Genomic DNA, 25,638 nt, shown 5'->3' with positions numbered 1-25,638 from the left:
CTGTTTCAACTTTATCTTTGACTCCTGGTATTTTTCTCTATCTCTATCCATCTCTCAATCCCTATTTTTGTTTTCATTTTTCTCCTGTTGCTTATCTTCATTTTTTTGCTTTATCTTCATCCTCACCTTTATCTTATATTTACCTTTATTTTCATTGCTATTACTCTTTTTCTTACCTACATACATATTCACCTTCACCTTTATCCTTGTTTTAATCTTAACCAAACTATTATTATTAGTGCCGATTTTTCAGTGCTAATTTAACTTTTTTAAAAAAGCTGTCTTTTAACGGAGCCATTCTGATACCAAGCCCTCTCGGATTGTAACGGTGGCCTTACCATGGTATGGGACGCTGCCATGCCAGACCGGTTATTTCCCCGATATCCTCCCTGGTCACCGCCCATGGCGACATGTACAGCTCCCTAGTGGGGCAGACAGACAAGCAGACTGACAAGAGGACTGGCATAAAGACAAAACGGACGGACAACCAGACGAGCAAGTGGACGGACCTAATGACAAAACGGATGGACAAATTGACGAAACAGACAGACACAAACGAGCTGAGGAAGTTGAGAACTACCTCAGAGGATGAGCTCTAGTCAAGAGACAGTTGAAGACAAAGACAGTCAACTATAAATCAACGTTCCACAAACATGATGCTCGCACGTATAGGTATACACTTTACCAGATGTCTCTCGCTATTCTCGGCAGAATAAGAAAAAATGAGCTCCAAGGTAAGCCTCATCTTCCAAAGACGCAGCCGATAAGACAAGGTGCCAAAAGGTGGTCGACGAGTACCTGGCGTTACAGGCCACCAAGAAGATAAGAGCCATGAAGCGCAAATGCTTACAAGACGAAAGCGAGAAAGCTTCGAAGAAGGGCAAGATGACGGTTCACACTGCCTCAATGCCCTAACAAGCCAAACGCACATTGAATGAAATGGCACGGGATCCAGCGTTGGCTGACGAATTAACTAACCGCGATAAACCTGCATTAGGGAAGTGGTCAGAAAAACTGGTGTAAAAATTTGGACTAAGAAACTTTCATGTCAAAATTATTCCAGTTGTATATAATATTATTGAAGTACTATTAAAAGCCCTTAGTCTTAGTATGTACTACTAATATAAATAAATAAATAAATAAAAAATAAAATATAAAACGAGGCACGGCTGTCTCGTGTTGTAGTTGAACACGTCATGGCAAACCCGTAGGGTCAAATGCCAGAATTCGATTCAATGGAGGTGGTCCGTGGGTACAGGGTGACCAAGTCTGATGATCAGCTCTCACTTGACTTCCTGCAAACCGCTGTTCGCAAGATCCAGAACGACTGTGAGAGTTTGAGGCTCAAACTAAACCTGACCAGCGAGATTTCACGTCTGTATATTGAACGTGATACCATACCTACAAACACTAAACCACAATGTTCCGATGGATGACATAAAAGCGAAGGCTCCGCAAAAGAACAGCGTGTCCTTCCTTCTCCAAATCTCGGAAGAGAGCATCGAGCCACTGGGAAAGGTGGGCAGCAAACTCCAGTTTGACGTGAGGAGAGGGCAACTGAAGATATTCCGCTCTGCAAATCCGTAGGAAGAGCAGGACGGCGTTAATAACATCAACGAATTGCTTACGGGTATGCAACTGGCCGACGACGGTTCTGCCAAAAACGATGGCGCAAATAAGCAGCATAAGAGCATATAGCTTGACGACGCCAATTCCCTGTAAAACGATCAGTAAGCCACGATCAATCTGTAGCACTCGAGAATTACAACGGGCAATATAACTGTTCCCCTAGCGGAGGAGGGCGTCGACATCGCTTTACTCTACTACCAACCCTGGGTCCAGAGCACCGTGTTGAAGGGGCTTACTGGAAAGAACCACAACCTATTCTTTATACGCATTGAAGGTAATCTCAAATCTTGTAATGTAGCTAAAAACCCATTTTAATATATTTTTAATCCTATTATATAGTTCACAGAAAGTAAAGGCTGTTAGGTGGAGACCGCTGACGGTGTTAGCATCATTCTTGTTTCCATGTACACGGGACATGATCGGCCAGCACCCCCCAAGGAGGCTCGTAGGCTTATTCTTGAAATCAGGAAAAAAATGCTAATACCCATTAGTACGGAGTTGTTTACTGTCCGAGAACAGTTCAGTAAGGGTAGACAATTGGAGGGTATCCAAAAAAAACTCTTTTTCGGATCACAGCTAGATCCTCTACGATCTGGTGGAGTAGTGAGCTCGTGCAATTAAAAGAAGAATCCAGATCGAACTTTAACCCCAGCTACTCGAGAGGTAATTGGGAATTGTACAGAAAAAGTCGAAGTCAGTACAAGAAGGCAATTAGGGCAGCTAAAAAAGAGAACTGGAGAGAGTTATGCTCGTCTATTGAAACTACCAGGGACTCTTCTAGGCTTAGCCGAATACTTTCCAAGAATCATTCAAGGGCATCTTGGGTCAAGAAACCAAATGGCCCTTGGACTGCTAGAACAGAAGAATGTTTAGTACTTCTATTTATTACGCACCCACTTTCCGGGATACAGCGCTCACGAAAGTGGGAATGGAAGCAATGAAAGGTGAAGCCAATATGATCCTCAGCATCTTGCACATGTAATAATTACGAAGGTACATGGGCAATCAAATCGTTTTGACCTATATTACACCTAAATGTCCGTGCCATGACGGGATGTTTCCAAAGATGTTACAGGAAACCCTGGACTGTATCCTTCCATGGCTAGTAGACATTTTTCCAGATATTTGGAGGCTAGTTAAGGTCGTCTTCATACCAAAAGTAGGTAAAAGGGGGCATGAATCAACAAATGATTTTACACCAATCAGTCTTTCGTCCTTCTTTTTAAATACTTTTGAAAGCCTTTTAGATATACACCTAAGAAGCTCATTCAAAAGTTCTGGTATATCAACTGCACAAGATGGGTGCAAATCTACGGAGACAGCGATTGAGGTAATTCGAACTACATACATATAGAGGGCTCTCTAGAAAACAAACAATGTAACATGGTGACACTCTTGGATATAGAAGGAGCCCTTAATAACGTTAGCTCTGATGCCACCCAACGGGCGTTGATAAATTTAGGGGAAAACTGCATTAGTAGTTGGGTCATGTCTATGCTAGAAACCAGAATAATCTTATGGAAAATACCCACAAGGTAATGGTTGTACGACTTAGACCAAGGCCTTTATGCACTGCGACCAGATTGATGAATTGCGCGCACCTAAGTGCGAGGCTCTGTAAGTCTTCGTCCTCTAATAGGTATGGGCCTAGAATTCTGTGTCTCCCGTGACCTAGTGCTTGAGAATTGAATTAAGTGTTCCAAGAATCCCATTTCATCACAGCAGAGTCTGCATAAACTAGTGCTAGATAGTCCTATTGTATTGAAATATTTATTGCAGGCAAAGTGGCCTGTAAGTGCTCCAAAGAGTGTGCCGAAGCCCTTTTTGTCTAGGGTTAAAGCAGATTGGAATGATTAAGGCCGTTGCTGCCATTCCAGTATTCCTTGGTTTTTATTTGGGCCCATCGTTTGGTTTCCTGTGTTAAGTTGTTTCTATTAAAGCCGAAAAATGGGGTTGGTCCAATAAGTGGCATAAAATTCTGTCTTCTCGTTCCTTTCGTGTCCCCATATCTTGGGCATATAAATCCCAAATTATTGGCTCAAATGTTTGCTGTAGCTATGGTAATTCTTAAATTCAACATTTTTGGCTCCGATAGCAACTCTTACGTTTGGCGAAAGAGGAGTACAGATCTTCATAAAGAGAATCGTGGAGCTGCTATAAATTATGACGGCGTAGTGTAACAGCTTGGAGCTACATATATGCCCACAACTGGTGTAGCAAATTTAGTGTTTAAAGAAGATTTTAAGAAGATAATGATCCAATATATGACGCTCCAACAACACCAGAACATGCACAAAGCTTAAAATGTTAAACGCGTGCGTTGAAATCCGAAACTTGGCTTGTTATATCGACCGCAAACGCAAAGATGCAGGCCCGGTGGCCAAGAGTAATAACAAACGAGGAGCTCTGGCGAATTGCACGCCAAAAAAGCATCAGCAACGAAATAAAGAAGAGAAAATATGGATCGATAGGACATACTCTACGAAACCCTTACGATGAAATACCGTATGCCGCCTTGGCTTGGAACCCGTAAGGAGCGAGAAGACGAGGCAGACCACTGATGACTTGGCAAAGGTCTATTCGCAATGAGATAGGAAAATCGTTTAATGAACTGAGGCCTAGGGCTAGAAATAGAAATGTTTGGGAAACTTTTGTTGAATCCTTAAGCTTCTAAAGGAGTGGGGAGTAAATAGCAATAATAATGATCCAAAACATAAAGCATTCGAAGCTACAAAATGTCGATCAAAGAGGATTTGAAGGAGGAGGAAGATACGCAAAAACTTACTCCAGAAAATACACAAAATCTGATCAATTCAATGCCAATCCGGAACCTGCCTCTGCTTAAGGCAACAGGCTATGACAAAAGTTATTAGATTTTTAACCGCAATATTGATTTTCAAAATTATTTAAAACTAATTTAAACTGCATGAAATATACTGTGATCTGAAATGTACAGTATTTTTAGTTTTCAATATTTTTATTAAAAAATATAAATATTATAAATTTTTTTCCAATAAATGAAGTATCTTAATTATATGTGTATATGGTATACACGAAAAGATTAGGAAAAAATACAAAACATGGGCACCAGTCACAATCGATTATAGGGTGTAGACATTCTGCAACATTATCAGCCCTGTGAATCAACCCGATTCACTGCCCAACGCTTCACTTCAGTAGCAGTTCGCACACCTGCTTGCCGAATTGCACCATCTCTACCGAGGGATAACTCCTCTGCTATGCCTCGACACCATTCCCGTCGCAGTACATAGAAAACCCAAATCACATTTGGTCACTGCTGGTGCATGACACATGTGCTGGCTTTCGTTCATCCCGGGTGTATGGGTAGTGTTGGCTAATCCCAACAAGAGATCAATTGGCGGGAATACTTGCGCTTGATGTATGCTGAGCGGCAGGTGAGTCAGTGAGCAAGAGTTTACGACGTTCTTTGCGTCAGTGAAGAAACAATGAGCGTACACTCCTTGAGGCGACATCTTTAAGCATTTGACGCCTTGAACCATGCGCTCCCAAGCAATTTCATTGTCAAATCTTAATTGTATTATACCACGGCGATTCATGAAATTGCGGATAGCAATTATGCCCCTGTCTGTACTTAGGTCGTGGGAGATCTCCAGATAGATCCACCTTTTCTCGGTACTCCTCTGCACTGCCATATAAGCCCGTATATGTGAACGGCCTAAAAGTGGCGTATCTCGGTCGATGAGTAGCAGCCCCGTCAGTGAAGGTGTTGGAACTGTTTTGCGAAGAAGATCTCGCAGGCGGAGCACCCAATAGCTACATTGTATGGAGCAAATTGTCGCTTCTGTGATTTTATGATCAATAAGCATGAGATAGTGCACAGTCGCAAGCTTTACGCCCATCGGGTGCTAGCTAGCAGCGTCACAGCTTTCGCACACACAAAGAATGCCTTTTCTTTGAGGTATGGCATTCCACTTAAAATTACTTATATATATTATTTTATCTTCAATTGACTTGAAATAAATAAATAAATATTTACTTATAAGAAATATATTATTTTACTTTTATTCAATTTTATTAATACTAGCTTTATATTTCTCTTAGGCTTATACAATTGTTATTACGACCATCACTAACTGGTAATTATTTATCCAAATCTTGAATATAATTTTATTTAAAAGTAAAAGTACTTAGTAGATGCATGAGTATAAATATTTTCCCCTAACCTTATAAAGAAATATGCCTAACAACTAGGGATCAGTCTGTACTTTCAAACAACGCGCTTTTCTTCTTTTTATTCATCTAGCCGAATAAATTGGGCACAAATAATTTCTTCCTTGTATGTTGATGTTTGACTCGCACAATCGGTTGGAAATATACAGAATATCCATTATAATAACCGTAATCTTTGCGCCGAATGCTGCTGCTTATAGGCGTTATATGACCGTCACTAATGTAATAATACCCAGAGGCTAATTGATTATCCAAACCAATGTCATTATCCAAATCACTTATGTCAGGGAAAAAAAATGCCGAGCTGATGACCATTTGCAGGCAAATTAGAGTGGAAAAGAGGCAGATCATGGTAGTCGAGCGCTGAAAGAGAGTAAAATGCGAAGCTTTCATTAGCTATGTAGGTATATACTTTATATATTTCAGGGTTGGGCATTTTGCACTATCACTAATTTTTTAGTGGTAGTTAATATAACGGTTTCATTGTCACTAAATCTTCAGTTTTTCAGTGTTTTAACTATAACAATGATTAAGTCCACTATCTCATGGGATATCTTTCTCATAGATAACTTCTGGGTTTGAAGAGAAATTCTGTAGTAGGTTTATTTTTATTTTTTATTTTAAATAAATAAATTTTTAAGCAATCAATTTTATTTACTTATTTGGCTTTTTTAAATTTGTTTTAACTTACCAAGTAACTCATTTTTCCTTTTAAATAGTTTTATTAGCCAATTTTTTATATGGTTTAATGCTATTTTTATTTTATTTGTATTACAAATTTTAATTTTTCATGTCACTTTAAGAGTTCCACTTCCAGTGTTAGTCAATTTCTGTTTGCCTTTACTCAAGCATTGAAACCAAGTTTATATACTCGACAAGTGTCACCAATTCCCATTTTTTATTAAATCTCTCTACTACGATTAGTAAATATCAAAACAAAATTATGGAGATAAAAAACGGATGCTCATTTAGTGTAAATTTAGCGACTTTTGCAAATTAAACTCTCCGTTCACACCTCTCCTAAAACGGGAATTATGATTGAAGTCATACCTACAACATATTTGCCCAGTCAACTATACCGAATGTGTGTGCGTTATTTGTTTTACAGTCTACGCAACATTTCATTTTAGAGCGCCATGCCAGGCTCTAATTAATTTCCTTTGTTTTTGACACTTTGGCGAGCAACACGACAGAAAATTTTGTGGTTCGTTGATGCTTTAAATATACAAAAGCATTTTATGGAAAAATTATAAAGCACGGAAATCTACTCGCAAGCCAGTTATTTTCTGCTCGTACTTTATTAAAAATGGGAGGATTCCATGTGATGAGTTGACGAAATTAAAAAACTGGTTAGATTTGCTTGGTATTGGAAATTAAGGAAGTAAACATACATAATAGCATTAATAAGGAGATGTTAATTTTTAATTTGATTTTTTATGTTTTGATTCTGTTTAATTTGATTGTTTGTTATTTGTTTGCATAAAAACCGTATGCATAAGTAAATGTAATGATCCAACGAGCGTGAAAACCGACCAACTGAAAACGTGCGTTTGAATGCATTTAACAGCTGCTATTTCGACAAGTTCGTATCGCATTCACACCCTACAAGACATTGCGGATCACTTTTTGATTAATACATGCATGCGCATTGACAAATTTAAAAATATTGACGAATCAAAAACAATATTGAAAGAATTTAATTCGCTTTTAAATTCAAAATGTTACTAAATGAATTGTTTAACAAGTTTCTAAGCATACTCTGAAACTATTTCTTTGTAACCTTTAAGAAATATTACATTGTCTATATTGAAACAAAATAGGTAAATTATAGGTTTAATTTATTTTTAATTGTATTTTTTAGCTGTTTTTCATAGTCTGTAAGAAATATTGATTTAGATTGTTAATGAATAAATAAATAATTAAATGAAGAGCTTTTATAAAAAATACCTTTTTTGCAATACACCTAAATTTTTTTAAACAAAATACGGAATTCAGAGAGAACGTAGCTTCAAATCTCGATGAAATACCAAAATTAAGAAAAAGTTTTTTCTAATAGCAGCGCGCCTCGGCAGGAAATGGCAAGCCTCGGAGTGTATTTCTGTCATGAAAAAGCTCCTCAAAAAAAATGTCTGCCACTTTGAGTCAGCTTGAAACTGTAGGTCCCTGCATTTGTGAAACAACATCAACACGCACACCACAAATAGGAGAAGGAGCTCGGTCAAACACCCAAAAAGGGTGTACGCGCCAATTATATATACAGGGTGGCTGATGAAAGCCGCTACCAAAACAAAATTGAATAACTTTTTTTCTTTTTAAGTTATCTGTTCCATTTTTGTTTTAATTTGATTGATCTTTAAAATTTATTAAAATGGATAACTGGGACACGCAAACAAGAATTTGGATAGTCCGCCGCTATCACGCACTGGAGTCCGTAGTTTTGGTACAGATAGAGTACAGGCGGATGTTTGGCGGCGATCCCCCGAGCAGATGGACCATAATGAGACTGGAGAATAATTTTGCTGAGCAAGGAACAGTCGCAAGAAGGCCTTATCATCGAAACCCACCAGTTCGGACGGAGGAAACGATCGCTGCTGTAGCTGCAGCTATACAAAGCAATCCAAGGGTTTCAACAAGAAGCTTATCTGCTCAACTTGGTGTCAGCCGACAGTCTTTGCAAACAATAATGCACAAAGATTTAGACTTATTTCCCTACAAAATTCAAATGGTTAACAAACTGAATGCAGCAGACTTGCCGATTCGCTTGGAATTTTGCCAGAAGATCCTGCAAATGGTGGAAGAAGACCAAAACATGTTAAACTGCCTTTTCATGTCTGATGGGGCCCATTTCGATTTAAACGGCAATGTGAACAAACAAAATTGTCGAATATGGAGTACTTCTAACCCACAGATACTCCACGAGACGGAATTGCATCCTCTTCGCGTGACAGTGTGGTGTGCGGTTTCTTCACGCTGTATTGTCGGGCCTTATTTTTTTGAAGAAAATGGTCACACCGTTACGGTTACTGAAGACCGTTATTTGAAAATGCTGAAAGCATTTTTCTATCCAGAACTACGCCGAAAGAGAATTCCTTTCAACTCTGTGTGGTTTCAACAAGATGGGGCAACGTCTCACATAGCCCAGACTGTTATGACAGAGTTGCGACGAAAATTTCCCAATAAACTGATTTCAAGAAACTCCGAATTTCGTTGGCCCCCCAAGTCGCCTGACCTTACTGCACCTGACTTTTTCTTGTGGGCTTTATGTAAACAAGAAGTTTATAAAACAATGCCAACAAATTTGGATGAACTAAAACAATCCATTCGGGCAACAATTGCGGCTATTCCTGTCGCAACTCTCAAAGCAGCAATGAACAACTTTTTACTAAGATGCCGCACTTGTGTCAACGAGCATGGGGGGCATTTAAATTCAATTATTTTTAAAACTAGTTAAGCTACATTTAATAAAATTTAATGACCTTCAACTTGAAAAAAAAATAAATGAATTCCATACACTAAAAAAAAGTTATTTGAGTTTCTTAATGTAGCAAAATTCATGAGCCACCCTGTATATAAAGGGTTTTCTAGTAAGAGGTGTTATTTTTATATTCAAAGAAAAATGCTGATGTTTATTTAATTATAAAGAGGAATAGTGGAAAATGGCATCAGGCAAATGACCACCACGACCACGCTTAGAGGAAAATATCCTGTTCATGAAATTTTCCATAACCGAATTGCAAAGTGACTGCCCTCTGTACTCGATAACCTCACGAATTCCATCTTTGAGATCTTGAATCGGCCCTCAGCTGTTGCGTAAACCTTCTCTTTCACATGGCCCCAAAGAAAAAAGTCACAAGGTATTAAATCACAAGATCTCGGTGGCCAATTGTGATCACCTCTTCGATCAATCAAAGATCAATGATTTCGTTGCTTGTGTGGCACGTAACGCCGTCTTGTTGAAAATAAACGTTGTTCAGATCAATACGATCCAATTCCTACTATGAAAAATCGTTAATCATCTCTCCTGTTTAACACCTAACACCTGTTATTGGAAAACCCTTTATAAGAAAGGTAGCGGAACAAATGAAAGGGCAAACTGAAATTGCGGGTAAAGAGAGTAAAATACTATGTAAAGAAATCAAAACATTGGTAGTAGAAAAAAAGAAAAACACATATACAAACATATTAAAACTCACCAATGACCCAAACAAAACAAAGGATACACCAGAATTAAAAAAATACCAGTCTAACGGTTAGACGCGATAGAAGTGAAACCTTCCGTAAAAAAAACTGAGAGAGAATGAGACGAAAGCAGCATTAGGAGTGGGATAATTATAGGTTCATTATAAATATTGCTATAAAGTTCATATTTTATTTTCTTCATTTTATTATTATTCATCCTCAATGTTTTCAATTTCAGCAAATGATACGAGTGGCTTATGATAGCTAAAATATAATATGATACAAATGCTTTGGTTTCGATGTTGTCAGCATATCTTTGAAATACCGCGTCGATTGTTGTTTTTGATCGTGTTGTCGATTCAGTGCGATTGTTACTTATAAATATTATGAAACACTTAAGGAACTTAAATATTGCGACATGGAATGTACGAAATTTATACGAAATACACGTAAATTAGACAACACAATCAATGAATTTAACAGACTAAAACTTGACTTTCTCGGTATAAGCGAAACATTGCACAGTGGTTCCGCCATAGGACATTGGATGAAAATAGTCATGTTAAAATTATGCAACAATATTTAGCTAAATGTTAGTTCATTAGTTATAGTAACTTAGAGTACAAAAGAAATTTCAACTGCACAAACAATTCACTTTTAATTGTGCCTCCAAAGTAAGAGAATTTGAAAAGTGATAGTTAGCGTGGTCTCCGCTCCGTACTTACGCAGTTCCGGGAAGTGTTATTTTTCTAAGCATTACTGTGTTTATGACCTGTTGTACAATGGAAATTCAAGTTGAAGGTATGAACGACATGTTAAACATTTTATTATCTTTTTTAATTATTATTTAATAGGTTTTCCGACCGTACGAAATACGTACTTTAAAATTTTCCGTTTATTTTTTTTTTTTATAAGAAGTTTGTAAAGTTTTAACTAAGTTCGCACGAATCTGCACAAATGAAACATACATTAAAATATTTTTACGTATGTCCTCTTTAAGGAAAAATAATTTCCAGCTGCGATGACCTGCGATTGCGCTTGATATAGGGTCTAATCTGTACCTATGTGACTCATCTACGAGTAAATGTTATATTTGTGGTGCGACACCTAAAGAAATGAATGACTTTGAGAAGTGTAGAAACAAACAAGTAAACTCTAGTAGATTTGAATTTTGTTTATTACCCCTGCATTCTTGGATTAGATTTTTTAAATAATTTATTCATGTTTCTTATAGGATCGAATTTAAAAGGTGGCAAGCACGTTCATCTGAGGAAAAAGAACTTTTAGCTAAGAGAAAGGAATTTGTTCAGAGGGAGTTTAGAGAACAATTAGGCTTGATAGTTGACAAACCGCGAAGTGGAGGAAGTGGCATCTCTAATGATGGAAATACAGCACGAAAATGTTTCCTTCATTCAACCATATCATCCGAAATCACAGGAATAGACAAACACGTTATAGACAGATGTAGTTATCTCCTACAATGTCTTTCATCTGGTTTTAAAATTAATTCGAATAAATTCAAAATGTACGCACTAGACACTGCTAAAATTCTAGTTAGTAAATATTCATGGTATAATTTACCTGCATCAGTGCATAAAGTGCTCATTCATGGGTCGGAGGTGATCGATCATTGTTTATTATCAATTGGAGAATTATCAGAGGAGGCAGCTGAATCATGTAATAAATTAGTGAAACAATTCAGACGTGACAATACCAGAAAGCACTCAAGAACTGTAACTAACACGGATCTTTTGCACAGGCTTCTTCTTAATTCCGATCCATTTATATCTAGTCTACGAAAATTACCATGAAAAAAGAAATCTATGATGTCAAGAGAAGTGTTAGATTTATTGAGTTAAAAGTTTTGTATTTCTAAGTACATTAACTTTTTTGGAAGTAAATGTTTTATTGTTTTCATAAATAAGAATAAGTTAACTGGCATCCAAGTATACTTTATGCTCATCCTTCCGGAATTTAATGTTTTTTTTTCTATTATTGTTTATAACACTGGATCACAAATTTCAACTTTTTTTCTGCACCAGAGACGCCGTTATGAAATTCCTATGTAAAATCACCGTTTGATTCCGAAAATCAAGGTTATTTTTTATTCTATGGTAACGTTTTTGAGATATTTACGAATTACCGTTATTTCAAAAAAAAAAAAAATTGGGCCCACTTAATCATATATATCTCGAAAACGAATTGAGCGATTCCAAAACCGTTTAAAGCTTTTAAAAGGTAATAAAATTTCCTATAAACTGTGTGTAAAACACTTTTTGCTAGGCCCTGCAGATTCAAAGATAACGAACTATCATAACGGATTTTTTAAATTTTTTTAGTAAAAATATAAAAAAATTTGTACTTTGAGAGAAAGGATCTCGAAAACTTTTTACTTTTTCGTGTATTTTTTGTTTTCACTCTAAGCTCTGTTTTATTACAAACAAAATAAACTTTGGTTAAACAAATTCGATGAACTAATACAAAAGTTACAAGCATTCAAGTAAATATATCCATATAGTAAAACTTAAGTACCCTACAAATAGTAGCATATGTACATATGATTCTGTCATATGTACATATGATTCTTAAACTATCTATTTAGGCGACATATGAAATTTATTACACCAATGAAGAGGAGGGAACCAACTTGCCATTCAACGGACTGCTATATTTGTACTACAAAAGTATTTGGGGTTGGAAAGTCAAGCGAGCGTATCTACAGTGTCATTACCAGAACTAAATTCAACGGAAGCTACATTGCCAGAATCAAATTTAACTTTAGTTTCGGCTCCAGTTTCATTGTCAACAGCAGTATCTGATTACGCGGCATCATGTTGTACTGAATTGCAAACGGAAAACGAAAGAAACCCTTTGTCACAAGCACAACTCAATGATTGGATAAGGGATTTGGAATTGTCAAAAGAAAAGGCCAAACTACACGCCTCTCGTATGCAACAATTTAAATTTGTTTCATCCGGTGTTAAGGTAACATATTATATGACTCGTCACGAACAATTCTCCCAGTACTATACGAAGAAGGACAGTGTTTGTTATTGCAAAAACATTGCTGGTCTATTTAAACAGTTTGGTGAACCATATGATTCAAAAGAGTGGCGATTGTTCATAGACGGCAATTAATTAAGTTTAAAGGCCGTATTATTGCATATTGGCAATCAAAAGCCATCTATCCCGATCGCGCATGCAGTAAATGCGAAGGAAACATATGAGACAATGCAAAAATTGCTTGAATTAATTAAATACGAAGAACATGATTGGAAAATATGTACCGATCTAAAAGTCGTTGGAAAGCTATGTGGTCTACAACCTGGATACACAAAATACTGTTGCTTTCTATGCAAATGAGATAGCCGAGCACGTCAAGACCACTACATCATAAAGGATTGGCCAGAACGAATCGCGTTTCAAGTTGGGGTGCATAACATAAAATACTCATACTCCGCTCCACATCAAGCTCGGCCTTATCAAAAACTTTGTCAAGGCTTTGGACAAAGAAGGCGAAGCTTTTCATTATTTGAAAACAATCTTTCCACAGATTTCAGAAGCAAAAATAAAGGAAGGGATTTTTGTGGGGCCGCAAATAAGGAAAATAATGGTCAATACCCATTTCAAAGAACTATTGTCACCAGTGGAGGCAGCGGCGTGGGACTCTTTTGAAAAGGTCGTTACTTCTTTTTTAGGCAAACACAAAAGTCCTTCGAGCTGATAGAGAACGATTTAATCAAAAACAATGCGGAAATGGGTAAATAAAAAACACATATAAGACCGTTATATATACAATATATATATATATGTATATAAGACCGTTTTCTCAGTTAACTTTAAAACTAAACAAAAAATTTTAAAGCAAATTTTTAAATTTACATGAGAATATATAGCTCTTAATCTAAATTTATTGCCCTGCTCCGAACAAACAAGAACGACCAAAATTTGTTCTGAATTGGAAGATTAACCCAGCCTAAGAAAATTATATGCTAATGTGTCACTTACGTATTTATCTAATTCCTTTTTTAATTTTCTTTCAGGAGTAAATATGTCTTTAAAAATTCATTTTATGCACTCCCATTTAAATTTTTTCCCGCAAAATCTTGGCGACGAAAGTGACGAGCATGGCGAAAGGTTTCACCAGCAAATGAAAATGATTGAAAGTCGGTATCAAGGATTCTGGGATGTCGCTATGATGGGTGACTACTGTTGGTTTCTCATAAGAGAAACCGATCCTTATATAAATAAGCGTCAAAACAAGACACATAACTTTTTCAATTATAAAATAAGATCATAGAGTTAAGACAGAATACATACAGTACATATGCTATTATTTGTAGGATACTTAAGTTTTACTATATGGATATATTTACTTGAATGCTTGTAACTTTTGTATTAGTTCATCGATTTTGTTTAATCAAAGTTTATTTTTTTTGTAATAAAACAGAGCTTAGAGTGAAAACAAAAAATACACGAAAAAGTAAAAAGTTTTCGAGATCCTTTCTCTCAAAGTACAATTTTTTTTATATTTTTACTAAAAAAATTTAAAAAATCCGTTATGATAGTTCGTTATCTTTGAATCTGCAGGGCCTAGCAAAAAGTGTTTTACACATAGTTTATAGGAAATTTTATTACCTTTTAAAAGCTTTAAACGGTTTTGGAATCGCTCAATTCGTTTTCGAGATATATATGATTAAGTGGGCCCAATTTTTTGTTTTTTTGAAATAACGGTAATTCGTAAATATCTCAAAAACGTTACCATAGAATAAAAAATAACCTTGATTTTCGGAATCAGACGGTGATTTTACATAGGAATTTCATAACGGCGTCTCTGGTGCATTTTGGCTGTAAACCAGTGTAATTTATGATTTATGCAAAACTTTAAACGAAACAAACAAATTTTATATAAAAAATGTGTGTACCTAATTTTCCTTCGACTTTTTATTTATATATTATATATATTACTTTATTATATATTATTATTATTATATCTTATATATATTCTTATTATATATATATTACTTTTTATATGTCTTAATGTTTTTTTAACAAATAAAAACATTTCTCAACTTAAAAATGTACTAAAAAGTCATTTATCACCCCAAAAGTTCTTATGACCGCTCTTCCTACGCGGCGGGACCACTGTGAATTGTGGCAATCAAACGGCTGCATGAAAAAAGTCGTACACTTTTACTACTCTGGAAATGACTCTACAAGACATAGAAGAGTCGGCATTATGATCGCGAAAAAACATTGTGGGAAAGTTAGCGAATTTATTCCATACTCTGATAGGGTAGCGATCCTAAAATTAAACTGTGTTGATGATAAGATTGAAAGTTTTTATAATGACCTTACAAAATATATAAATATAATCATGGGCGATTTTATCGCAAAAGTAGGAAAAGAGGAAACACCAAATGTGAATGGAAAATTCGGTCTATGAGATAGAAATGAAAGAGGAAATAGACTAGTGCAATTTTATCAAGAAGAAGAATTCATGATTGGTAACACGTATTACAAATTCCCAGAGAGAGGGATGTACACATGGAAATCACCACAAGATGTAATGAGAAACATAAAACGTAATCAAATTGACTACACCTTGATTAACAAAAGATTTAAATCATCTATGATACGGGTTAAAACACTACCAGAAATGGAACAGATAACTTAAAAAGAAAAAGTTATTCAATTTTTTTTGGTAGCGGCTTTCATCAGCCACCCTGTATATGAAACTGCTAAATATTCAAACTAATGGTTAAAATCCACGTTTATTGTATTCCAAAAAAGATCAATGCAAAGCAATGCAAGGATAATAAATTTTTTCTAAAAATCATTCATAACATCATCATCAGAAATGCGAGGCCGCTGTGGGAACAACACAGTTTGGCTTTAAGAAAGGGTTTAGGACCAGGGAAGCAATATTTAGCCTTCAAATGCCTACATAAAAATCACAAAATACAAGCTAATTAAAATAATGAGAGATTTGGACATAAACAAATATGACGTCAAATGTATACAAAACTTATATTGGAATCAGACTGCAGAAATTAGATTCGGAGACAGCACCACAAGAGAGACAAAAATCTACAGAGGAGTGAGACACGGTTGCATACTATCACCACTATTATTTAGCGTGTACGCAGGAAAAATATTTAAAGAAGCAATAAATGACGTAGAAAACAGCATTAAAGTTAATGGGATATATGTAAATAACATTCGCTATGCAGATACAACGCTAATAACAAACAATTTCCAGGATCTCCAAACTATTATAAACAAAGTGGAAAAACACAGCAAAGGCTTCGGGCTAAATATAAATAGTGATAAAACTAAATTTATTATTGTAAAGCAGCAGAGACTAATAGAAGGTAACGAAAAAGCTGATGAACTGGCAATAGCGCTCTTGCAGTACCAGTACTCACTCCACTAGGTGCGGTCAAGAATGCAATTTCTCTAAAATACCTTCGAATTGCAGAGTGTAGATGGAGAGACCAGACGAAATGCAAAATCAGCAGAACGTTATGGCCCACCTACAACCTCAAGCAATCGTCGACATTAATAAACATGAAACGACGGGACACCTGTAGACTTGCGGCAGTCATAACTGGCTTCTGGTCTATCGGAGAACAAGCCGCCAAAATGGGCATCCCTCACAACACATACTGTCATAGTTGTAAACAACCGGAGAAAAAAGAAACAATCTTCCATTTTCTCTGTGAATGCCCTGCCCTATGGAAGGACAGAATGTCAACCCTGGGCAAACCGCTGTTCGAGAGTCTCGAGCAGCTGTCTGGCTTAGACGTCAACAACCTAATAAGGTTCCTAAACCGCACAGACTGGATATAGTCCTGCTGTAAATAACTGTTAAACAATTTGGTAACGAGGATGTGGCAACAAAATGGTGCGGAAGCGCTAGTTGGATTCTGGATGAATCACCACTCTAACCAACCAACCAACAGTATTCAAATATAATTGTGACGCTATCACATGGCTCGAATGAAGCATCTATACTACAGTACTGGTAAGACGAGTTCTTAGGGTCATGACTATGTGACTGACGAGTTGTGCACTCTCACAAAGTTCCACTTTGAGGCCATAATCAATTTGTGAGCAAAATGCTTAAGTGGCCGCATCTACTGCCGCACTCAGATGGTCCGTGAACGACGGAGGAAACACGCTAAACTGTACAAGCTTTCTTAAAGTTTGTTTCACTGCCAATTGTTTTGTTTAATTAAACTAATTACTCAATTTCCAATACAAATTTAACAAATTATTCTTTTTTCAACAACATGTAACCCTTTGGTTTAAGTTTGCCTTTAAGCACATTTTCTTTTTCTGCTGCCTTCTCTGCTTGTATACGCGTATAGCGCTTTTTCGCAAAATCCAATTCATTACTTAGGGTTAAAATTTTAGCCGCGATCTCTTGTTGTTTCTTCAAACGTCGTTTCTGGTTGGCCTAAAAATACACCAAAAAATGTGTATAATTAACTTTTTACAATTCCAATTTATTTAACCTACACCGAGTGGTGTGGGACGTCCGTCCAAGAAACTGTAGTCCGGCAAGTTAGTCAACGGGCCAAATGCATTGGGGTTCTCGGGCAGACCTCTCTGTTCACGCCATTTGTAATCCAACGCTCGCATTACCGTACAAGAAAATTGGCGTTTAACTTTAATTACATATAAATAATGAATATATTATGAATGGTAGTTATAAATTATAATTATGTACTTACTCGCTCCATTTTGAGTAATATTTGCTAAGGAATTTGTGAACTTTAACATATTCACTTATTTAATCACTATAAAAAGCAAGCACGAAAAAAGTCGTTCACATCATATGTTCACCACTTAAAAAAACAGCTGGCATTTAGAATTCAACTTGTTGGCACTTGGCAGCACTGCTCAAAGACAAAGTAAACAAACAAAATGTACGCGTATTAAAAATAAGTGATTATTTTATCTAATGGCATGGCAGAGCGTTTGGAGATCACATTAAAACAACCTAATCCTCTTTTTGAAAAATGGCTGGAGAAATGGTTGGAGGAAGCGGAGCGTCGTAATGCAAAGTCGCAATACAAACTTCGCGAAGCACTGCACGCTCTACGTAGCTATCCGCTTCCACTGGCCACAGGACGAGAATGTGCTATTCTTCGAGGCTTCGGTAGCACATTGTGCAATCTTATAGATGAAGAGCTTCGTTTGTATCAAGAAAGGCAACATATTTCGCAATTACAACCTACAATGCAAACATTTCAATCGGATGTGAAACAACTTGTCCACTCTATTCAGAAAAACAAATCTCGAAAGTTGCAAACAAAAATCACTAAAAAAGAGCAGAAAGCTATCGCTGATGAAGAAGAGCGACAGCGTCAAGTCATCATGAGTCCAGGAAGCTTTCGCATAATATTACTTGTTGACACACAAGAAACCAACGGCAAAAACAAACGCACTTTGGATCAGACACGCTGCTACTTAGAAAGCTTTGATATATTGTATGAAGTACGTCGTTTGACTATCGGTGATTTTCTTTGGATTGCACGTGACCAGGAAGGGAACGAATTAGTCCTTCCTTTTATAGTTGAACGCAAACGGTTTGACGACTTGGCCTCAAGCATACGCGATGGTCGGTTCCATGAGCAGAAACATCGTTTACGCCAATGTGGAATTCAAAATGTTATCTACTTAGTCGAAGATTATGGGAATAATGAGCATTTGGGCTTACCTATTGAGTCTTTACAGCAGGCAATTGTGAACACGCAAATACATTCAGGCTTTACCATAGCACATACTCAGAATAACTTTCGTTCAATGAAGCATTTGGCAGGTGTGACGAAAACATTGATACGTTGTTTTAGGAATAAAGTTTTGCTTAGCACAACCAAGGAAGACTTACAACCATATCGTTCTTCAGCTGATATGTATGGTTTACTGAAATTCCGGGCCTTGTATGAGGATTCGGCCCGTGGTGCACAATTGACTATTCGCGAAATATTCGTACAACAATTGCTGCAACTACACTCATTGTCCCTGGAAAAGGCACTGGCCATCGTAGAAGTCTATCCCACACCACGACTTATTTTCGATGCCTACGAAGCATGTACAAGTGAAAAGGAAGCTCGTTCTCTGCTGGCCACAATTTCTTGTGGACCGTTACAGCGACAGCTGGGTGATAAAATAAGCCAAACAATTTATGATTTCTACAAGACTGACTTTCAATAGTTAAGTAATTGATATGTACATTTAAATCTTTATTTATAAGTTTAATAATAGATAATAAAAATCATTTGTTTGAATACCATCAGCAAAATCTGTTACTCCAGTCATTTTTATTCGTGCTTGCTTTTATTATTTATTGCTTTCAATAAATACTCAACTAAAATTAAACCTTTGCCTTGGTACTTATTTACAGTTTTTGCCCAGTATTTTCAGCGTTATTATAGCTTAAATATCCCCCAAAATTCATTTAAAAATGCGATTGCTGCTATTCGGATGAAACATTACTAGAGGTACTTATTAAAATGTTTCATGCCACCACGAAGTACAAACGTTTTAAAACTATCACCGGATTGTGCCCATTTACACAAGGAAACATTTTGTTCCTTGCCGAAAAACGGCCGCGGAAGTGACAAGGGAATTCATTCGTATTTTCGTTATTCCGCTTGATTGAAAACCAAAATAGAACTCAGAATTTTCTCCCACAAAAGAAGAAAATGAATGAAGCAACAGTCAAAAATAGCTTTAAGGTAAGAAATACCAATAAGAAGAGCAAAGCGTGTCGCCCAAGGTGAATTTATTAATTAATATAATATAATAATATTATTAATATAATATAATAAATCCACCTTGGTGTCGCCTGTACAGGAGACAAAGTCCCTTCTCTCTTCCGTGGCCGTCCTTCTCCCAGGAAAAAAATGTTTCACTTCCAAATGTTTCTCTGTGTAAATGGGCACTATTTTTAATACAACCAATAACGATGTCGGCAAAACACTTGATTAAATTTTCTTGTACTAAATGATTTCAATGCTGCCAAACTTTATAAATAAAAACTGTTCCAACTTTTCTTTCCAAATGTCAAACTGACATTATCTATGAAACTGACATCAACTAATTTGTTACACGTCTCTGAACTTTTTTCACTAATCATTGCACGAAACTAGTTTTAATTAAATTTAGTTTAATTTAATACACCCGCTAAGCTAAAATGTCAACAAAGACTAGCACAATCGAACGAAACAGTAGTGGTACCTCAAAATCGGTAAATTTTTCAGAGATTTGCTCCCGTGCTTTGAAAGCGCATTCCGATTGGCCAGACAAGGTGAGTTAATTAAACAAGTGATAGCGGGGAGTAATTCATGTAGCAAATACTGCTGCGCCTGATAAAAGTATTTAAGAAAAACGTGCTTGAGTGATAAAAAACGAAAATGGCATAGAAATGCAATGTTCTACTCCTACATATACATATGTGAATATTCTTGCTTTACTTTTCAGGATGAATTTTTAGACGTTATATACTGGGCTCGACAAATCTTCGGCATTCTTTTGGGCATTGTATGGGGCATTGTACCATTAAAAGGCTTCTTGGGCCTAGTGCTGTAAGTAAACTACCGTAAACTTCTTTGTCCAAATATAATAAATTTTTTTTTTTTTTTTTTAACTCTTATAGATTCGCGGGGATCAGCTGCAGCATTGTCTACATTTATGCCATAAATTTCCAAGGTATTGATGAGGAGGCTTACGGTGGTGCTTGGGAGTTGGTAAAGGAAGGTTTTATGACATCTTTCGCTGGTTTCCTAGTGACGTGGATCATTTTTTATACTGGGTTGCATTATGATACTATAATGGCTGAAAAGGAGTTATCGTAATGCAGTCACACAAATTTAATAATTACCAATTTGTTGTACATTAATGTTAAAGATATCAGCAGACTACTTTCGATAGTAACAATTTTTAAACCTTCCCGATAAGACAATGCCAAAACAAATCAACTATGAGGCGGCAAAAACCATTTACTTTCCCAAGAATCAGAGCAGATCCTGCTTTATGATGTAGTTGTAATGGTTTTAACAACTATTAGTTAATAAATTATTGTAGTAACTAAGCAAGCTTAAATAAGTTACAATGAGATTGGTGCCTCTCAGCAGATGCGTGCTTGCATTTCCGAGCATTTTGTTATTGTATGTGCTACTATCTTACATTACTACTATCCACACGAGTTTAAACTTTTTCTATGAAAAAAATAAACAATAGTTCACATAGCGTTACAGTTTCAGTTTTTTTCTTTACTTATTTAAGGTTTTTTTTATACATATGTTCATAAAGTATTTAATCCAAATGTCAGTCCAAATCAACTACTTTAGAACCAGTGTTTTAATATATTTTTTAAAAATCCATAGATTCTATGCCATTGCCATTCTGTGTAACACCTTTCGGGCTTAGTTCGAGCTCAAAGTTTTCGGGCAGTTGTCCACTTTGTAGTATACGTGATAGTCGCTCCACCTCTTGAAGAGAGTTCGCTCTTTTTATCGCATCTCGTATACGTTGTAAATCTTCTGGATTAGCCGCTCTCGCTGCACTACCAGCAGCGACGTTGCCTCCTGCTTCCGCAGCAGCGACCGATGCATTAAGCTTTGATTTCTTCACTACTTCTTTCAACATATCTTTACCCTGTTTAGTACGAAAATATTCTTGTGCCTCAATACGGTCCTTTCTCTTGATCTTCCTGAAATCAAGCAAACGCAGCTGGGGAAATTTGAAAGCCATGTACTCGCGGTAATAAGGTTTTGTTGAAACAGGATTTACAAGCAAACACAATGTTTCGAGGTGAGGTAGTAACGCAAGTGCTTCTAAATCACTTAGCTCCTGCAGATTGTTTCCTGTTAAAATAACTGAGCGTAAATTCGGTACCGCTTCATGCAGACCATCGCCAATACGCAGGATACGATTGTTGTTAAGTAGCAGGCATTTTAGACGCGGTAAATACGGTATCCCATCCAATTTTCGCAGATCATTATCAGAAAGATCTATTGTGTCAAATTGGTCCAATGTAGCGCCTAAGTTTTCAATTTGTGGAATTTTATAACCGCGCAAATCCAATTCCCGCTCCCGGCAAGGATTTATAAATTGCATTGATTGATTTATTAGTTCCGGCGTTAGCTTCACCATATTGTGTATTACAAATATTTGGCAGTGTTATCGATTACACTTTATTGCAATATGAAGAATAATGCCCAGGTTTAATACAAATTTTATGAATTTTCATACAAACTCTAAATCATACACGAATTAAAATGAAGGCAAGCGTCAAATATGTCACATAAAAAACTTCATTTGACAAGCCGCATGACAAAGGCGAAAATGGTACCAAGTTAAATACTCACCGTATAGGGTCTCATCAAGGCGAATTAAGTACTATAGTTGCGCCATTAAAAAACAGTTGCTTTATTTTTCGCGATTTTGACAAGTCTGACGTCAGCTCAGTTCGCAATACAAAACCAACGAACAAAACAAACAAAAGTTTGAAAAATTACGCGTTTGTGAAAATTCATTGAATGGCTTGGAAGTTTTGTGATCTGTGAGACTTTAACTAATCAAACTAATGAAAACGAATTGCAATGTGTTAAATTGTGATATAAAGCCTTCAAATTAATATAAAGCCTCCAAATGCAGTTTGTTTGCGTTTTTATGCGGCAGACGCCGTGGCAGGAAATTATGTGTGTGAGCATAATTTCTTGTGTTTGGTTGTTTTCATATCTTTCGACTAGTCTTCTTCTTCACAAACAAGTAATTCCACTTCCTTTTGCTTGTTTATTCATCCGCTCTTACGACACGAAGAATTCGGAAGGCGTAATTTATTTCTTTTTCATTCTTGGGGTCGCATCAAGAATGATAGATAAATAGATTGCACCTTCCTAATTCGCTATGTCGTATGACTCCATCTATAAACAAACAAAAGGAAGGGGAATTACTTGTTCCTGAAGATCCGCATAAAAACGCAAACAAACTGCATACCAAATCAAAGTATTGGCAAAGTAGAAAACTTAGAATAAATTCCCCTTGTTTCACTCTGGGCTGACAGTCACATGGACACTGCGAAAGAAAAAACAAATCAGCTGATTTACTAATACCACCTTTAATAGATTCGCCTTGCTGCATTCCCAAGGTACTCAATTCGCCTTGTTCCGGCATGGCGTACGGCATTTATGGGGTGCCCTCGACTCAATTATATATAATCTAGTTCGATGTCAGTGAAATTCGTAGCCGCAACGGATGCGTTATCTATGACGGATGGAACAGCGTTTCCACGACAGTCGGTTATACGTTACCGAAACGACCCGGATTTATATCCGGCCAAGGACTGTCACTCCAGCAGCATACCCCGTATGTAAGTATGGGGAATGTTTATGCTGCTACAACAACAACAACGGGTGGAACAGACTCATTCTCTATTGAACCTGTGCAAGAGTAAGCGAAAAGTAAACGAAGCGATTCTCTAAAGCTGACTACAAACAGGGTCCAATTTCCAGCGACTTGTTGCAGTTCGGAGAAAATCCATCGTGTATGGCAAAGTGTGAACACACATCCAAAGTAATTGAACATTTTCATTTACCTGGGATTCGTTGCTAGTTTAAGGCGTCGTTGAGACAAGAGTATGAGGGAATATGACAAATGTGAATAAAAAAAGTTTATGTTCTTCCGGAGAACTTTTTTTCATATTTCCTAACAACTAAATATGAGAACGATTACTGCTATTTTGCAACCATACTTTCATCCGGACCTGTTTATTCTCTTTTTCCTAATGCACATTTAAAAACTGCAAGAGCAATCGCGTCATCCGCTTTCTTGTCTCGCATGTTAACAGTACGACGATCTCAACGAAATGGTGGTTTATGGATTTGTGTACAGTGTGTGTGCTACCGACTAGGCACAAATCGCTGGGAGTTGTACCCTGTCTGTGGGCAGCTTAAAGCAAGCATGCCGTGTTGCCATTAATTTGTGATTTTTATTAGGTAATCCAGTGATAGAACTCAAATTCGTAACAATATATATTTTTTATAAACCCAAAGTAGTAGTATATGTAGTTTTCTTCAACTCGTGTTGTATAAAAATAAAACCGCAAGCCATTAATGTTATATCGAAATTTATTCTTCAAACTATTTTTATAATTTTTCATAAACATTTAGTTTATTTTTCTTCATTTGGTTTGCGAAACTTTTTATCTAGTGTTTCAAATTTCTTCATCTTTATAAATTCAAGATTTTATCTCAATTTTTCAGTGCAGTTGATGTTTTTTGATTAATATTAAATTGAAAGGTGGAGACTAGAAATTTGTTGTTAGTCTTTCATAACTAACAAACTACGTATTTTTATGATTCTCATAACTTGCGATAGCTCGAAACACAATTTATCTAGTGCTTTTTATACTTTGTAATAAAAAAATCAGTTTTTTTTATTTTGTGTTGATTTTCCTATTACCACTAATTTTTTTTTTATTAGTTAAACGATTAAGTTGGTAGATTAAGTTTCCAAACGAATATCTATTCGTTTCTTAATATACCACTTCGTCCACACTTCACATATAATATTTATAGTTACGATGTTAAATTTATATTCCAGAATTATGTAATAGTTAAACAAAAGAGCCAATTGTAAAAAATAATTTACTTAATTGTAATTAATTTGCCCCCTTTCCAATAAACAGAGATATTTTTTTAAACGCTAATCTCGAATTTCTAATATTAAATATTTTTTGGAACACTTTGGTAGTATGCTAAATAGAAAATGACAATTGCCATATGTTTAAAGATTGCCACTTTTTTCGTTATAATTACAATAAGATAAAAAAAGTTCTTTCTAAGGTTTTTGATAAATGTATTAAAAAAATCCAGGAAAGAAAATGTTAAACATAACTTTCTAAATCGTTAAAAAAAGTTATGGTAGGGTAAATAGAGCGATCGTTTTTTACAAAGCAATTTTCAAAAAACAAAAACAGTAATAGTTTCAAGTGCTATATTTGGATTTTAAGGCCAAACACTCAAAAAGGTTGTACGCGCCAATTATATATTATTTATTTAATTAATATAATTATATATTTCATTATATGTGCATATTTGAATTTAAAATGAATGCAATTAAGCAATGCCAGCTGTTTTACCTTTTTTAGAAATCAATATTAAAAGTTGATAAATATAAGAAGTTCCAGAAACTAAATTGATTTAAAATGGTTGACAAGAAAATTCATGAAAATCAGCCCGAAATGTTTTTTTTTTTCTCAATTTATAAAAACAGAATATGGCGCAAAGGGAATCAAGCAAAAACAAAAAGAGTACTCCGAAAATAATAAACGTAAATACAATAATAAACCAACAACCTGAAAAAAACTAAAACTGTATGAATTGGTTACAAAATTAGCAGAATCAAATCTGACATTTTACTTAAATTTTAAATATCTATGTACATACGTATGTTAAAGCATTTTAAGTTTTCTCGCTCAACGGGGTTAACACCCCAAATATTCTTCAACTAATTTCAGCTCCCAATTACAATTTTAAACTTCAGCTTGTCAATTTTTTATGTTCGCTTCACAAAAAAAAAAACTAATATATAAAAATAAAA

The 25,638-nt window shown here is 35.9% G+C and overlaps 4 protein-coding genes across 4 annotated transcripts; 2 read left to right on the top strand and 2 right to left on the bottom strand.

Annotated features, from left to right (window-relative positions):
• Positions 1–17,228: 17,228 nt before the first annotated feature.
• Positions 17,229–17,892, bottom strand: LOC129245805 (39S ribosomal protein L52, mitochondrial). Its single transcript, XM_054884200.1, has 3 exons — positions 17,760–17,892; positions 17,545–17,693; positions 17,229–17,482 (listed from the first exon to the last, which is right to left on the bottom strand). The coding sequence occupies exons 1-3, from the start codon at positions 17,806–17,808 to the stop codon at positions 17,297–17,299; spliced, it is 384 nt and encodes a 127-aa protein (XP_054740175.1). The 5' UTR covers positions 17,809–17,892; the 3' UTR covers positions 17,229–17,296.
• Positions 17,893–17,939: 47 nt separating this feature from the next.
• LOC129245804 (crossover junction endonuclease MUS81) lies at positions 17,940–19,432 on the top strand. Its single transcript, XM_054884199.1, has one exon. The coding sequence runs from the start codon at positions 17,995–17,997 to the stop codon at positions 19,243–19,245; it is 1,251 nt and encodes a 416-aa protein (XP_054740174.1). The 5' UTR covers positions 17,940–17,994; the 3' UTR covers positions 19,246–19,432.
• A 794-nt stretch (positions 19,433–20,226) lies between these two features.
• On the top strand, positions 20,227–21,289 carry LOC129245678 (GEL complex subunit OPTI). The gene is made up of 3 exons (XM_054884005.1): positions 20,227–20,341; positions 20,515–20,618; positions 20,690–21,289. Exons 1-3 carry the CDS (start codon positions 20,228–20,230, stop codon positions 20,886–20,888), a joined length of 417 nt encoding a protein of 138 aa, XP_054739980.1. The 5' UTR covers position 20,227; the 3' UTR covers positions 20,889–21,289.
• On the bottom strand, positions 21,274–22,343 carry LOC129245677 (probable U2 small nuclear ribonucleoprotein A'). The gene has a single exon (XM_054884004.1). The coding sequence runs from the start codon at positions 22,186–22,188 to the stop codon at positions 21,406–21,408; it is 783 nt and encodes a 260-aa protein (XP_054739979.1). The 5' UTR covers positions 22,189–22,343; the 3' UTR covers positions 21,274–21,405.
• Between the last annotated feature and the right edge of the window lie 3,295 nt (positions 22,344–25,638).

This window comes from Anastrepha obliqua, chromosome 4, assembly GCF_027943255.1.
Source record: "Anastrepha obliqua isolate idAnaObli1 chromosome 4, idAnaObli1_1.0, whole genome shotgun sequence".
Lineage (NCBI taxonomy): Eukaryota > Metazoa > Arthropoda > Insecta > Diptera > Tephritidae > Anastrepha > Anastrepha obliqua.
This window is presented reverse-complemented; position numbering and strand designations above follow the sequence as displayed.